Source organism: Liolophura sinensis, chromosome 1 (assembly GCF_032854445.1).
Source record: "Liolophura sinensis isolate JHLJ2023 chromosome 1, CUHK_Ljap_v2, whole genome shotgun sequence".
Lineage (NCBI taxonomy): Eukaryota > Metazoa > Mollusca > Polyplacophora > Chitonida > Chitonidae > Liolophura > Liolophura sinensis.
In genome coordinates this window covers 41928225-41943352 of record NC_088295.1, presented here as the reverse complement: position 1 = coordinate 41943352, position 15128 = coordinate 41928225, and the positions used below count along the sequence as shown (strand labels likewise).

Genomic DNA, 15128 nt, shown 5'->3' with positions numbered 1-15128 from the left:
TGCAGATAGAACTTTTGAACAACCTTAGAACAGACATCCAAATTAGCAATGAAACACTGACCTTAATACTGGGTCTTTTCTTGAAGCCAGAGACAATATTCCAGGAATGATTCGTCTCTTGTGAGCCCTCCCAGTTTCCCATGTCTGTGTCCCCCCAGGGGCTGTCCCCACCATTGTCATCTGGGGTCCAGCTCTCACCAGGCTGTAAGAATGTAGCAATAGCATACGGTTAAAGTCATCACAATACATCTCTTACTAATTACATGATGCCTAAAAGTAGGTCAATTTGAATGAAACTGAAGCACTCAAATAATTCATAAACAGAGAATTTATGAAACCTACAACGACTATGTTAAAATTCAACGGAATGATATACAGTAACACCTTTAAATAACATGCAGAAACAGTGAAGACACACTGACACCAACGTGTTCAAATGTCTGTAAAAAAAACTGAGATAAAAAATTCTAAAGCCTTGTTTACTAAGTTTTAAGGTTTAATATTTTAAGTGTGCCTACCTTCCAGGGCATCTTTAAATAATAAATACAGCAGAAACCAAACACGTATGTGTGTGAAACAGCATGATCTCATACATGTACGTATGGTCATATGCGAAAACATGCCTTAAATCAGCTATCTCTTCCACAACAGGATACAGAATAAGAGAAGTTACTCACCTTCCTTCCACCATTGGGGTTCCAGGTCATGTTATCGCCTTCCCAGCTGGAAGAAGACATCTTTGGCTTAGCACCACTTGAGCTGCCCCATCCTGTATCACCCCAACCACCAGCACGGGCCTGCAGATGTAAAATGCATAAATCACAACCAAATAACTAACTCATATCCGTCCACATGTTCATGTCTGGCACATACTGCTACTGAATTTAAAGTCAGTAACTCTTACTACCCTCTTAAAATCTCTACACGATATTTTTTTCACACAATACAATTATCATCAGCCATTTAACCGGACATATATCAAGTTTGTACTGTCTAGCACAACACAGATATAGCCCCCTTCCTTATCACAACAGAATTTTCCTGTCTATGGGACAAGCTGAGTGGTTTGTGGGAAATTTTTCACATCAAACAATTATTACACTGAATACGCTCTAGTCGTCTCTATTCATTTAACTCCTTCCTCCTCTGAATTACAACTGACCTGCTGCTGAGCTGCTGAAATTGACTAAATTCCTTGGCTAGTAACTACTAATGAACGGAAAATAAAGCAGATCTACAGGTAAGTAGCCTGATAAAAGGATATTACCTGATGCTGATTATTGGCAGCCCAGATGCTTGTTCCATCATCAACTTTGGTACTTGGGGGACTCGGATCGCCCCAACCGGATGGGGCTGAGGGCGGAGGTGGCCCCTTGGTGGAAGGTTTACTCCAGACTTCTTCCTCAGGTTTGGGACGTGGGGTTAATGGGGTTGCCGGGGTAGGAGGGGTGTTCCAGTTTGTCGGTGGGGGTCTGTTCTGGTGGGTCATTTGTGGTTCACCCCAATAAGTCGTGCCCATGTCCTCCACGGATCGGCGGTTCGGCGGCTGACTGTCCCATCCCACAGTACTATCCCCGGCAGCGGTATCACCCCAACTTGAAGTGGAGTTTCTACTGCGTGGGTCACTGCTCCCTGCCCAGGAGCCTGTCTCTGTTTTTGGTCTACCCCAGTCTGTGGGTTGGCTAGTGTTGCCACCCCAAGTGCCAATAGGTTTCTCACTGTTGGTTGCCCAAGGCCCTGGCGAAGAGTCGCTGGGTGTTCTGCTGCTGGGGGCACCACCCCAGGCACTGGGGTCATGTCTTTCACCGCCTTCCCACGGAGGCCCACCTGTGTGATTAGCAGCACCGGCCTGCCAAGAGCTGGGCTTGTTTTCTTTTGTGGGTTCCCAAATAGCAGTTCCGTTGTTGTTGTTCCACACATTACTGGGCTGAGTCATTTCACTGGCCCCATATTTGTGCTTGGACATTGGGGAGGGTGTTGAATCTACATCCCAGTTCGTGTCCTGTCTGACAGGTGTTTGACCCCAGCCTGTATTGCTCTCTATGGCACGTCGTATCTCCTGCTCTTGAGGGTCCAGCAGTGTTTGAGATGCAGAGCTACCAGCAGTTATTTGGCTTTTGTTGGAGCTTTGAACACTAGGCGTGGTGGAGGTTGTGGTCATTGTATTGAGGTTGAGTCCCTTGCCAGCAGCTTGTGCCCATGTGTTGGGAAGTTTAGGGGGTGGGTTAGGATTGCTGGCCCCTGGGGTTGTAATGCTGCCCCCACTAGTAATGCCTCCTGTCCCAACACTGCTGCTTGTCGTGCCCCAGGGACTACTGGCACTGCTCCACTGAGAGTTGGGTTTGTCACTACTACCCCACTCCCCAGCAGCAGGGTTAGGGGAAGTGCCGGAGTTTGGATTGCTCCAGCCTGATGCATTGGGTTTGCCATTGCCACTGCTTACATTAGCACTAGGAGATGCCCAACCAATAGGGTTGGTTTGGGCTCCCCACTGACTTCCATTATTGCCACTGCCGCTTTTGCCTGCACTGTTGAAAGTTTGCCCTCCGTTACCAGAACTGAGGCTGACAGAGGGCCTGCTGTTCGACAGACCAGAGTCTTGACCAGTTGAGATTTTTGAAAATCCGGAACTCAAACTAATACCCTGCAAAACTGACCCGATCTGATCGCCACCAAACACGGAGCCATTTGATTTGTCCATTTGAGCACCACCATTTGGTAAGAACCCGTGGAGTTTCTCTTTGTTCCCACTACCAGGCATTTGCATGGAATATTGTGGCATTGGGGAGCTGCCTTGAGCAGCACTGACACCCCAGCCAGAAAATGGACTGGAATTTGTAAATTCTTGTGCACTATCACTTCCAGCAGAACTGGCACTTGGTTGCATATTATGTCCTTGGTTGTTCACAGATACACTGGCAGGCAAGTTTCCCCACCCTATGGAGTTCATGTTAGCAGAGGGGCTTGGGGTACTCCCAATGCCCCATACATTAGAGTCAGAACCTTGCCCGCTGGAATTAGAGGCGCCCCAAATACTGGAAGCACTTTGACCATGAATGGCACTTGAACCTTGGCCAGCCTCCTGACTTTGGCCCTGGTTACTTGAGCTAGATATCACAGACCCCGATTTCACAGAACAGTTATCTGCCTCTCCACTCTCCGATGTTTCCTCGGAATTATCCCCTATGGAGGGCCAGGCTTCCTTATCTCTAGAATCCACAATTATTTCATTATTGTTCGCTGACCAGCTGGACTCTGGCGGGTTATGCCATGTACCTATTTCATCCCCGTTTTCACTAGATGCCGCACACTCTGCAAAATACAAAAATTTATTCAAAAACTGTTGTGTTGCAGACAATGTTTCTAATGTTGTTGGGGGGGGGGGGGGGGGGGGGTGATTGGAGGGGAAAAATAAGAACAAAATCTAAAAAAAAATGTGGACTGTTCAAGCCAATTTTTCCATTTGAAGACATATTTACAGAATTGGGAAGCTTGGAAAAACAGAAAAAAAATCATCAAGACAGGACAAAACAAAAAACTTGATTTTAAGTTGTACTTTTATTCCATTTTGGAGACTTAAGCGTGGGCTTGCCTGTAAAACACATACTGGCGTCAAAGAAAAAAAAAACAAAACTGTAGGACATCCAGGGCTTTATAGAAGTCTACCAGAGGAGCAAGTATTCGGTCCGTTGATTGAATAAAAAACTCCATAACTGGTTGTATTTATTCAATCTGAGGTTGTTTTTGGTAAGAAATATTCACAATTTGACATACACTCAATTTGAACATATCCACAGTTCCGAGAGGCAACTCGTTTGCCTTATGAGTTATCTCCCTTTTACGCACATCTTCACGACACGAAGTGCAGGGGCGTATGAAAACAAACATGACACATAGTATGCCTCTTCGGTATCTGCCAAATCAGTTCTCACAAATAATCTGATCTGCTTTGGCTTCTGATTGTTTTGTTTTTGATATTAGCCTAACGCGAGCGTCTGCATCTGAGTGCACGCAGTCTGACTGGTTTCACCCCCTCATGTCAAGTGGCGCTTATATCTTCAGCCCCTTTCAAGCAGGCGCAGAGTTTGCATCCAGGTTTAGGTTTCGGGAGTCTGAAGTTTGATGAACTGCTTATAGAACCTAAATTAAAACCTTATTTGCCAGATATGAACATTTACAAGCAACACTGATTCGCTATAAAAGTATGATATCTGTCCAAAGACAGGCTGTTGAGATCCAGCCATATTCGGTGTGGAAAAAGTGACAACTCATTGACACATAAAGTAGCAGTGTATTTTTTCGCACTAAATATATCTATTTAAACATCATTATAGTTAATTCTCCAATGGGTAATTCACTATTTGTGGGTCTCTTAATTTTCTCATTATCGGCAGCTGATTTTTGAGGTAAATTTCATGTGATAAGTACACTGTCAAGAAGTCAGATCAGACTTTGCTTTTAAATGCTTTTGTTGATTGAAATCTTTATTTTGACATGTAAGGGGAATATTTCAAGAGAATTTAGATAATGCATAGAACATTTATCTGGATGCAGTATTAAGATTATTTTCAAATATACATGTAAGTTGTTGCATGAATTTTGATTATCTTAACTGTATTTTTTTTCTTTAGATCATTTTTGACATATCAAAAATGTCACTTTTAGACAGACAGAGTGACAACCACATATTCAATATGCCATCAATGCATGACCAATCTGTCTTGATTCATGACTGTTGTATATTGTTTAAGTGATGTTAAGACGAATTGCTCATGTTGTGAGTTTCAGTCAATTTAGACTGTAGCCCTAGGTTGTAAACTTTCTCTGCATGTGTGTGTTCACTGGACTTACAATAACTGCTATGTGCACTGATTATCAGTTTGCAGTATCAACTAGGAGGCCAGCTTGAGTACATATATAGGCAGTGATAATTACTTTAATCAATGAAGGATAGTAAAGTACAAAAGTATTCAATTTTAGTCACGATCCGTCGAAACATAAACAGAATGTCACAGCAATTGCGAATTTACGACTGTTTTGGAATAAACTTAAACGAAAATTGCTAGTTGACTGAGGAGTGCTGATGCAGGGCCTAATCCAGCCCTTCTCAGCGTCCCATTACCGGACGCTGCTAATGTGCCCTTTAGCACATTAAAAAACAAACAAACAAACAAAAAAAACCCGAAACATCCAGAATTCATTATAAGACTCAGACTATCTACTTAGTCACTAGGCTTGGGCTAGCCATTTGCCACATTAGTTTTGGCGAATATAATTTCTGTGTGGCAAAACCAAATTGGCATCCGTCTGCCACAGTGGCGAAAGCAATGAATGCCTTTCAACTTCAGTTGTTTAGGTTTAAAGTTTGTAAATTTACTCAAATTTAATGTTGGATCAAGAATCAGGAAGGAATATTTGACTTTAGTGTGAAAGAACTTAGTTATGAAAACAACAAAGTTTTCAAAGAGCATTTAAAATTGGAAATGTATGCCTTGAAGCAGGTGACAAAAATTGGACCCGCGATAATTCAATTAGCATTAAGATTATGCGTGCTAGGAATTACTTTTTTCTTTCAAAAAAAAAAAAAATGCCAATTGACCGGACTAGACTTCAACAAAACAGGGTTTGTTACCCACAACAAACAAGCTTTTGATGATGGGGTAGCTATGATACAATGTTCTGATCAGATGCATGTGTCATCCGGGACGGCAGAGTTCTCCGCATATCAGTAAATACAAGCCATCCTAAAACTGAATTTTCGGGCTAGGTACGTGTTGTGGTGTGCACGTGGGATGGAGGTCAACCGTAGGAACCGAGGTCCTTAAAATGTACGAATCGAAATATTCAACAATGAGGTGCCCTTGACCGGTGGTTCCACCCCCTGCCCTTTTGAGGCCAGATAAGGCCCTGTGATGCCAGTCTGTAACTCACCAAGCTCTGTCCAACCACTTCCTGTAGCTGGGGGTCCCTGACTCCACCCCCCGTCGTCGTCGCCTTCCCCCCAACCTGATCTGGAACCTGACTGATTACTAGGCTTTTTCCCAGCAGCAGCTATAAACAGACCACAAAAGGCAACGTCAATTTCAGCGAGTTTGGTACATAGATACACATTATTATTATTAGTAAGCAAAATAATCTTGATTGTTCCCACAATACATGCATATTTAACACACCAATTGTCCCTCTACATGGAAAAAAAAATAAAAAAAATATACAACTTAAAATATTAAACCTTAGGTCCACAGGTTAGTTTCAAAATGAGAAAAGTTTTTGAAGCACTGTTGATCAGCCAAATTTCCAACAAGATCACAACTTTCAAAGAATCATATCAAGGAACTCTTTCTAATACAAGCAGGGCTGATTATCACTGTCCCTATAGAACAAGTGCCTAGCGACTTGCAAGACCCAAGAATAGATACAAAAGAGGGAATAATCAAAAAAAATTTGACCATGTTATGTGAAGCCCTCTGTTTACCAATCCAGCATACTCCCTTCGTTTTAACACACTACAAGAAAGCCTTCACTCTTACTCCAGGCATTCTGGTATAAACTGACTTCTCGACAAACAGTACTGTACACAAGAAATTGTCTACACATTGGTCTACCGAACCAGACACAGGTGATCAAAGTCTCATCATTCAGGCCAGTCTAGGTTAAACTAGGTCATATCAGCCAGATCTGTACTTAACACCATGCACACCAGCTGTTCTTACCACAGCAGAGAAGCTTGGTTATTATCAAGGTGTATACAATACCTGCTGACTGACCCCACTCACCAAGAATTCAACTCTAACACGGCATTTTAAGGGACAAGATAAATCAAGGTATAAAAACTTTACTATATAACTATTATTTGCTAAGTACAGTTCTTTAAAGAAAAATCCATGAGAGGAAGAACATGGCTAAGAATTGCACAATTTCACTAATAAACTTTCAGTAAATTTTGCCCTAAATCACATCTCTTTACTAGTGTTCTGAACAAAATGGCAATATTTCATAAAGTCTGACCAAGAAAAGAAACTCTGTACCTGCTCTGCAAACTTGTAGCAAACTGAAGATCAACAAGTACATAACTGGATTATTTCTTATATGGAGATAAATTATAGAATTTACCAGCGATTTGTTCCATCATCTTCCTCCACGAACAATATCAGACCACCTTTTTTCTAATTAAAAGTAAGCTACAGCAACTGTTGGGTCTTTTGTCCACAACCAGCTATAAACGCCTGGACTCTAGTAAAGAGCTGGATGACATACGAGACACCTCACTGAAATACCAAATCCGTAAGTATGCAAAATCTTCTGCCCAGTGAGTTTCAGCAGGAAAAGATCGCCTGCCCTTTATCTTGGGTTAGAAAGATAAAACCTTACTTAAAAACATGTACGGGCCTATCAACAAAGCAAACAATCCAAAATCTGTATCCAACCATAAAGTTTGAATCCATCTGTCCTGGTTTTCACACGGTTAATCAAGTAATAGAAAAATTTCGTCTTATCTATGACACAGTATGTGTCCCAGTATAATGAACTATAATACAACTATTGCTAATACAACTATTGCTAACCAAGCACCAAAATTTTCCCGATATACTGGTTTCTCATGCGGACACAATATGTGATAATGGATGTGATTGCGTTTTCATTTATTTGTTTTATTGTTGAAGTTATATTCCATATCATTTTCACTATTATGGCGGCAGATTTATGGGTGGAGAAACAGGAGTGCATGAGATAAACAACCGATCATGATGGGGTGGCGTAGCTCAAGCCAATCATTGCTGATAATCATACATAGAATGCTCTTTAGCTTCAGCCCAACAATAAAGACTAAATGCAAACAATGTACGTCATTTCTTGCTAATACAGCCCTTTATCCTGGATGGCTATGTACGAACTGAAATATGTCAGTGAGGATTTTCCTCCAGCTCACTTTCTGCAAGTAGGTAAACGTCACAAAATTCAACCAGTAAAATTTGTTGCTGATAAACTTTCCTATGTTTGACTTACATATATGAACACCATTTCTCCAAGGCTTGAACCTGTACCTTGTGTAAAAAATTAGCTGGTCTGCTTACCTTGTTGCATCTTTTCTTGGTGTATTGTGCAATTGTGTCGCTGAGTCAAGCGAGGCAGATGTGCGGTGTGACACGTGACTTCCCTGATGCCCACCTATCTGTAACGGCAGTTTGGTCAGCAGATACCTACGTAACACAAGCACATTTCAGTCAGGGCAAGATAAAATTGCAAATCAACCTCTTTTTGAGACAATTAATACTTGAAGTGATACTAATAGCATTAATAACCAGGTTTTCTTGGGCAAGTTCCTGTCAATATTCCAGTTAAAAAAAAAAAATGCGTATTTGTTCAAGTTAATTTGTAACCTTGATCATCTCAACAATGAGGAAGTGCTGTGAAAATTAGAAAACGGACACATATATAAATTCCTTAGATGCTGTTTATGTATGGTGCAAGATGTCAAGTAGAAATATTTACCTTCTTTGATCCACTAATACTGAGCTTCTGTTTCCTTACTGATGCCCTTTTAACTTCTGAGGAGCAAAAACAAAAAAAAAAGTGAAGAACCATGACGTCACGTTATTCAAATAAATAAATGACTTGGGTTTAATATTGTCAGTACTTCAGCTACACGTTGGCAAGAACGTGGACACTTAAGTACAGTATATAAACTGAACTTTGATACAGTTGTTAGTCAATGAGTGAAATACCAATTCTTTATTGTGCCATTTAAACCTAATATGTCAATTTGAAAGATTTTAGAAAAAGTAATTCCCAAACCTCTTATGTGGATCTGCGTCTATCTTAACAGGAAATCTTTCCTTCAAGATTTTAACCTGAAAGTATATATTAACATGATAAAGAATACATAATGGATTCATCGCTGCTTTTCTCTTTTGAATTATATTTTCATCGGCACTTCATAGCTTTAGAGTGTAAGAAATAGGGTAGAGCCTATTATAACCCAATGCCTCACAAATTACCTATCAAATGTCCTTGTAAATCTCTAGACTTAACAATGAGGCAGGGCCAGATGGAAATGAATTTATACATTTATTTGAATGATGTTTTACACTGTACTTGACAACATTTCACTTATAAAACTGAAGCCAGAATTATGGTGGAAGGAAAACTGGCAGGGCCTGAGAGAAACCCACAACCAACCACAGGCTGCTGGCAGATCTTCCCATGTATGACCAGAAAGGAAGCCAGCATGAGCTGGACTTGAAGTCACAGTGATCCAATTGGTGACAGGCTTCCAAGTTATTGTAGCTCACGAACAAATCGGCAGCAAAGGCTCCCATAACCCATTTCCCTACAGTCTAACCACAACTGTCACAACATGTGACATGCACTCTGATCCCAATACAACATGAATTTAGAGTTAACTTACTTTGTTTCTTTTGATGACTGGCTCTTTGTACATGTAAATAATTGCCTTCAAGTGACTTTTGATCATTTCCATTTCCTGTTACAAAAAAATTGACATGATTAGGATTACATGCAGTAGAATGGAATTTTTTCTTGAATGAATTGTTATCTGTCATACATATTTAGCACATTTTGTTTTGTAATAGTATGGGCTGAGCTTTTGCAGACTGGTTGTAGTACCCTATGCAAAAATATATGTTATTTGATAAATGAAATGGCACATATTTGATGAATGCCCATAGACAGACAAAGAAACATTAACATGTATTTGAATGTCAACGCACCTGGCAAGTCTTTGTTCCTTCTTAACACCGTGATGGTGACTGTTAAAAAAAAAAAAGAAAATCTGTTAGTTCAAACAGTAGGCTGGTAGAAGAAAATCTGTTAGTTCAAACAGTAGGGAATCAAGACCTGAAAACTACAAAAGCAGAAATCAATACCGCTATCAGACAGTGATTTAAATTTACCGCAAAAATTATCTACTGATTTATTTGATTGGTGTTTTAAGCAATACTAAAGAATATTTCACTTATATTACTGCAGCCAGCATTAGTGGTGGTTGAAATCCCTGACCGTCCACAGGTCGGCAGGAAAATTCAAATTACTCTACTTTGACCTCAAATGGATGACCTCAAACTCGTAGCTTAGCTTACCTTAGAGAGGGGCTTGTGGTAAATGGACCTTTGTCCAGTACCCCTTGCCTTATTGTAGTGTTGGCACACCCTGATGAAGATGTAAAACATTACATTAGTCTTCCAAATTGATATGAATCACATTTCATAGAATAAGCAAAACAGGAGACAGAAAACATGCAAGTGTTATGAAACTTTCTATAGATTAAAATGGAAAACAAACCGAAGCCATAAAATTATTTGCAACAATAAAAAAAAAAAATCCTTTTCACTTTACAAATACAGATGTTTTATGAGAATGCTTACCTAAACAGCCAAATACTGTTTCCTTGTATTTCCTGGAATGGAACAAAATGCCTTGATTACAAGACAAAAATGACCAAACAGACTATATATAGAAAATACTGAGAGGACCAAAAGTTTTTAGATCGTTACAATAAAGCCACATGGTTACCAAAACCATTATGAACCATTTTAATCTATTTAAATGAATGTATTTTTATTCCATACTCAAGAATACTTCATTTGTAGGACAGTGGCCAGTATCGTGGAGAACTATTTTAAAACAAGTCATCTGAATCTCTTACCTTTAATATCAAGTCTTGTGTAGATATGCAATGCCTCAACTAGGTGTAAATTTCTTCTTCATCCTTGCCTGACTAAGGACAGGTTACATAGCTGAGTATACCTGAAATGAATTGCACAACTTACTTAGGCCCCAGCAATTGGAATGTTTTTTTTATCAAATATCCAAGGTTAAGAAAATAACACTAGCTTAAAAATCATCAAATTTGTGGAAAATGTGGTCTGTCAGGGATGTTCACAATTGTAGACAAATGTATGTGATAAGAAAGCCTAAAAAAACAACAACAGAAAACTGAAAGATCATAAAAACATGAAGACTGGGCATAGCAAGGTAGACTTCCATTTTTTTTTGTGTGTTAGTTAACAGGTAAAACAAAATTTAAATGTTGTGGCCCTATTATATATGTATGTAGATATATCATACTACAATAATGAAATATGGTGAGGTACAGGGTAGCTTGGACATAAACATGCAATAACCACAGTAACCAGACGTGAAGTTGTAACTTCACTTTGATTGTTCAGTGAAATTTTTTTGTTTATGTAGTCATAATATCTTATGTAGAAAGCTACTGCTTACTCAAAATCGTAGACATGTACAACAAAACCCCTGAATTTCATAATTTACATGTAACCAACTATCAAATGTAAGAATGGGTTAGCTTTATCCTTAATGGTTTTTACGGGGAGGAAAAAAAGAAACATACTCACTAATGAAGAGAGCACTACACTTGCCATGGCAACAGCAGTCTGAAGTATCAAATGGCATTAACTGAATCAATATATACATCCACAAAGAGCTACATGAACATTATACACGGACACACAATCATTGTTGTACAAGACAGCCGTACAGACTACAGTTTGGTTGATGTCTGACTGGATAAGAAAGGCTTAGTCCTGTTCAACTCATGGGTTAGTTCGTTTAAATTAACATTAATCCACCTGAAGTAAACACATGCACAAAGAAACAGAAATGATTTAAGAGATACATGTACAATCAGTCAATGATATAAGAGTATGAAAATACAGGCCTAACATTTACAACCACATTAGCCTTTAGAACTTTACCGAGTTAAAGAACACAAATAATGTACTGCTCTTATATCGTCAATGCCACACTTGTAAAAAAAAAAAACTCCTATTTCACAGGTCTACAAAGGTAAAAACTCACTTCCAGTGTAGCAAACATGAATCCACAAAACATTGACAGATGTAAACTTTTTGAATTGATTTCCACCTTACTAGGTGAACACTTGTGGGTATGGATACATCATTGACATTGAGTTAATTACAAGTTAACCGTAAGTAATTAATAAATGTGTTCATGTTTACTAATACAATAATAACTAATATAAAAAACATTATTTATATAAAGGTGAAATGTCAGGATTTCCTTCACTGATAAAAGTGATATTTCACTCAGATATCTCCACATCTTGATATCTCACACCCAAATGCCATGATGTGAAAAAAGAAACATTTTGTTTTATGACCATCCAATCTGAGCTAAATGGGGTAACATCACAATACAGGTTTACTCAACTTTAACATTCCTGTATCAAGCAACAAAAAAAGTCACAGAAGATGTCATATATGGTGTCACACTACATACACAAGTCTGTCCGAGCCCTACAGCTAAATGGGTCTCATGGGTTATCATTTCCACCTTTCATGAGAAAAATACTTGAGTGAGTCGTTCTTTCGGGTTTAACGTCGTACTTAACAATTTTTCAGCGATGTGATGACGAAGGAATCCTTAGAGTGCATGTAATGTGCCTCCTTGTTGCAGGACCGATTTCTACTGCTCTTTTATATAGTGCTGCTTCACAGAGGCGCGTTACCGAAGGCAAGTAAGCCGCCCCGCCCGAGCCATTATACTGATATGGGTCAACCAGTTGTTGCACTATCCCTTTCATGCTGAACACTAAGAGGAAGTTACAACTTCCTCTTTCAAAGTCTTAGGTGTAACTCAACCCAGGACTGACCCTGAATCTACCTCTCCCAAAGCGGATGTTCTACTAACTGTGCTATCGGGGCAGGAAAAAATACTTATGGTATTCATCTTTAACCGTGCAGTATTCTTTATGTATTTTCTTGAATATTTTTTTCAATTTACTGTATTTAAAAAGATAAGGCGAGTTTGTACTAACCTTTGTTCTTTGAAAGCACATCAAGAGGCAGTAACAAATAAATCTGCAAAGAACAAAAAAGTTTGATCGTCACTTTTTCAGTTAAAATGTGATTAAAACATAACAATATTTTTTCGGTGAAGAGTACTGTTATGAGATTCTTTGAACAAAATGTTGAGCATAGCTGATAAAATAAAGCATGTTAATGGGTTTTTTTTATCTGTGACAAACAATGTGGATAAATCTGAAACAATAGTGTGGTATAAAATCCTGTCAAAGAGTTCAAAGGACTCCTAACTACTCAGGAAATTGTCACCATGTTGATCAGGTCAGCTAGTAACCCACCAGCAGTGACAAGTCTTCTGCAGAAATATGCAAGGGCATTTCCTGGTATGCAGTTCAAGATGTTTATGCATAACATGCAAATTCAATAGGCCAGCTAAAAAAAAAATATTCCTTACTAATCATGGGACTACTGTGTTTTTTAAAAATGCATGGGCTAGTTCGTGTATCTCTTCATGGGCCTTTATGCCATCAAGAAAGTGAGATGATACAGGTAAATGTCTTTCTTCCACTGTAATTTTACGATATGCTGACATCAACAAGTGGCATGTCTAATCAGAGGTATGAATTGCAACAATTTAATTTTTCACATACACCTTGTACAGTAGTGGTATTTCAGATTCAAGTAAGTTTTTTCCTGATTTTCCCCATGAAAAAACAAATTACACCTCACTACTGCACTAATGTTAGATGACTTCACAATGGGTTGCAAATTGGTCTTTTTTGTACTGTTTATTACCAGAAATGACTTACCTCTTAACTATCTAATTCACAATATCAGGAGCTGAAAATTAAACACACAAACATTTAATTATCATTTCTCTCAACTATGAAACTAATTACTTTTAATTTTAAAACGGTGTGTCAGAACAATGTAACAGCAGGAAAACACATTGAGCCACTATGTTCACGGCTTTACATGGTTTTAGTGTCAACATCCTCTAACACAGTCAATTATGAAGTTAACAATGAAACAAATGTATACTAACAGATCTGCATCAATTAAGCACCGATACATCATGTGGCATGAGGCTATCATATGCATCCAATCTCATATGTATTTATAGTCTTATGAATTTCTTCAACTCCACAGTCTGTCTTACAAAACAACAACAAAGTGGTCCAACAAGTCTTTTCTTTAATTCCATTTCCAGAATATTTAGATGGGTTGTTTACATCATACTGAAGGACATTCCAACTATTGAATATTCGAAAAAAGTATGAGATATATTATGTAAATGAGCCACAACATTCAGTATATTTAATTAGGCATCTGATGCAGAAAACAATATATGGATATAGACTTAATCAAGTATATGGAAAACTGACAAGTTCAAGTACAAATTTTGATACGCACCATCCACATTCACATACATGTATGAGAAACATCAACTTGAACATACCAATATTTTGCAACAGTACATCAAGGTGGTTAGAGGAAACTGAACTAAACTGAGATAAACATGGCCAGCATGTCTCACTTTTTGTACTTTCCATCCCACTTTGATGTCTTACTGGATGAATTTCTTATGAGTTAAATTATTTGTGGTGATAAAACTAAATGCAAGTCAAACATGCTAAAGAGTATTCTTACAAGTGGGTTAGTTGGTATAAATTACAGCCATGACTTACAGTTGGCATGAGGCCAGACAGAGAATTATGTATGTAAGTGGTAAAGGGTGCGAGATCCTCACAAAAAATTTAAGTGCACAAGTAAGTGAATCCTCCAATCCTGAGGAGAGATGCTAATAGTTAAATATCAAGTAAGAGGAGGAGAGGGGGGGGAGATTAGCGGTGAATAATGTAAAATGTTGACATGTGTAACGGAGTCTGAAGTTTTTATACAGGTAATGACATAGGAGCTAAAGCCAGGCTTGAGTGACCTACTTTACAGGGCCGGGCTAAACAGGAGAAAACAGAAGCTGTGAGATTTGTGAGGCCACACTAGAGTGGGAGGTGACCTACATAGACTGCTTCTTATCAGAGCCAGGCGGTCTGCAAGGGGACACAGCATCCACAGGCAAGCTGCCAGGGATGACAAAGGTGGATAAGTAGGTAGTCCATAGCAACGACATGTGTTAATGGTGGCAGGCTAGACAATTCTCTGCAGCCGGTAAAACAACAAGAGGATATAAAGTCCGTGCTGAATCTGCACCATGGTAACTGAACACAGGGCATAAGGCAGCCATATGAACCAGCCCTGCTGAGCCCACTAAAGCTTCCATCTATACTTAGATCTACACCTACATGTCATTATGGAATACTGCTG

The 15128-nt window shown here is 39.0% G+C and overlaps 1 protein-coding gene across 4 annotated transcripts in view; it reads right to left on the bottom strand.

Annotated features, from left to right (window-relative positions):
- Window positions 1-15128, bottom strand: part of LOC135462040 (trinucleotide repeat-containing gene 6C protein-like) — a 54216-nt gene that overhangs the window by 6656 nt on the left and 32432 nt on the right. For all 4 annotated transcript variants that reach the window (XM_064739375.1, XM_064739378.1, XM_064739376.1 and 1 more), the window contains 15 exons: window positions 13613-13643; window positions 12818-12860; window positions 11376-11414; window positions 10667-10767; window positions 10386-10417; window positions 10101-10170; window positions 9732-9770; window positions 9410-9484; window positions 8797-8852; window positions 8494-8549; window positions 8076-8201; window positions 5932-6051; window positions 1268-3312; window positions 678-797; window positions 62-202 (listed from right to left, as the gene is read on the bottom strand). In XM_064739375.1, the coding sequence (XP_064595445.1) occupies window positions 62-202; window positions 678-797; window positions 1268-3312; window positions 5932-6051; window positions 8076-8085 (2436 nt within the window). In that variant the 5' untranslated portion in view covers window positions 8086-8201; window positions 8494-8549; window positions 8797-8852; ... (6 more) ...; window positions 12818-12860; window positions 13613-13643. The remainder of the gene's footprint in view (window positions 1-61; window positions 203-677; window positions 798-1267; window positions 3313-5931; window positions 6052-8075; window positions 8202-8493; window positions 8550-8796; window positions 8853-9409; window positions 9485-9731; window positions 9771-10100; window positions 10171-10385; window positions 10418-10666; window positions 10768-11375; window positions 11415-12817; window positions 12861-13612; window positions 13644-15128) is intronic.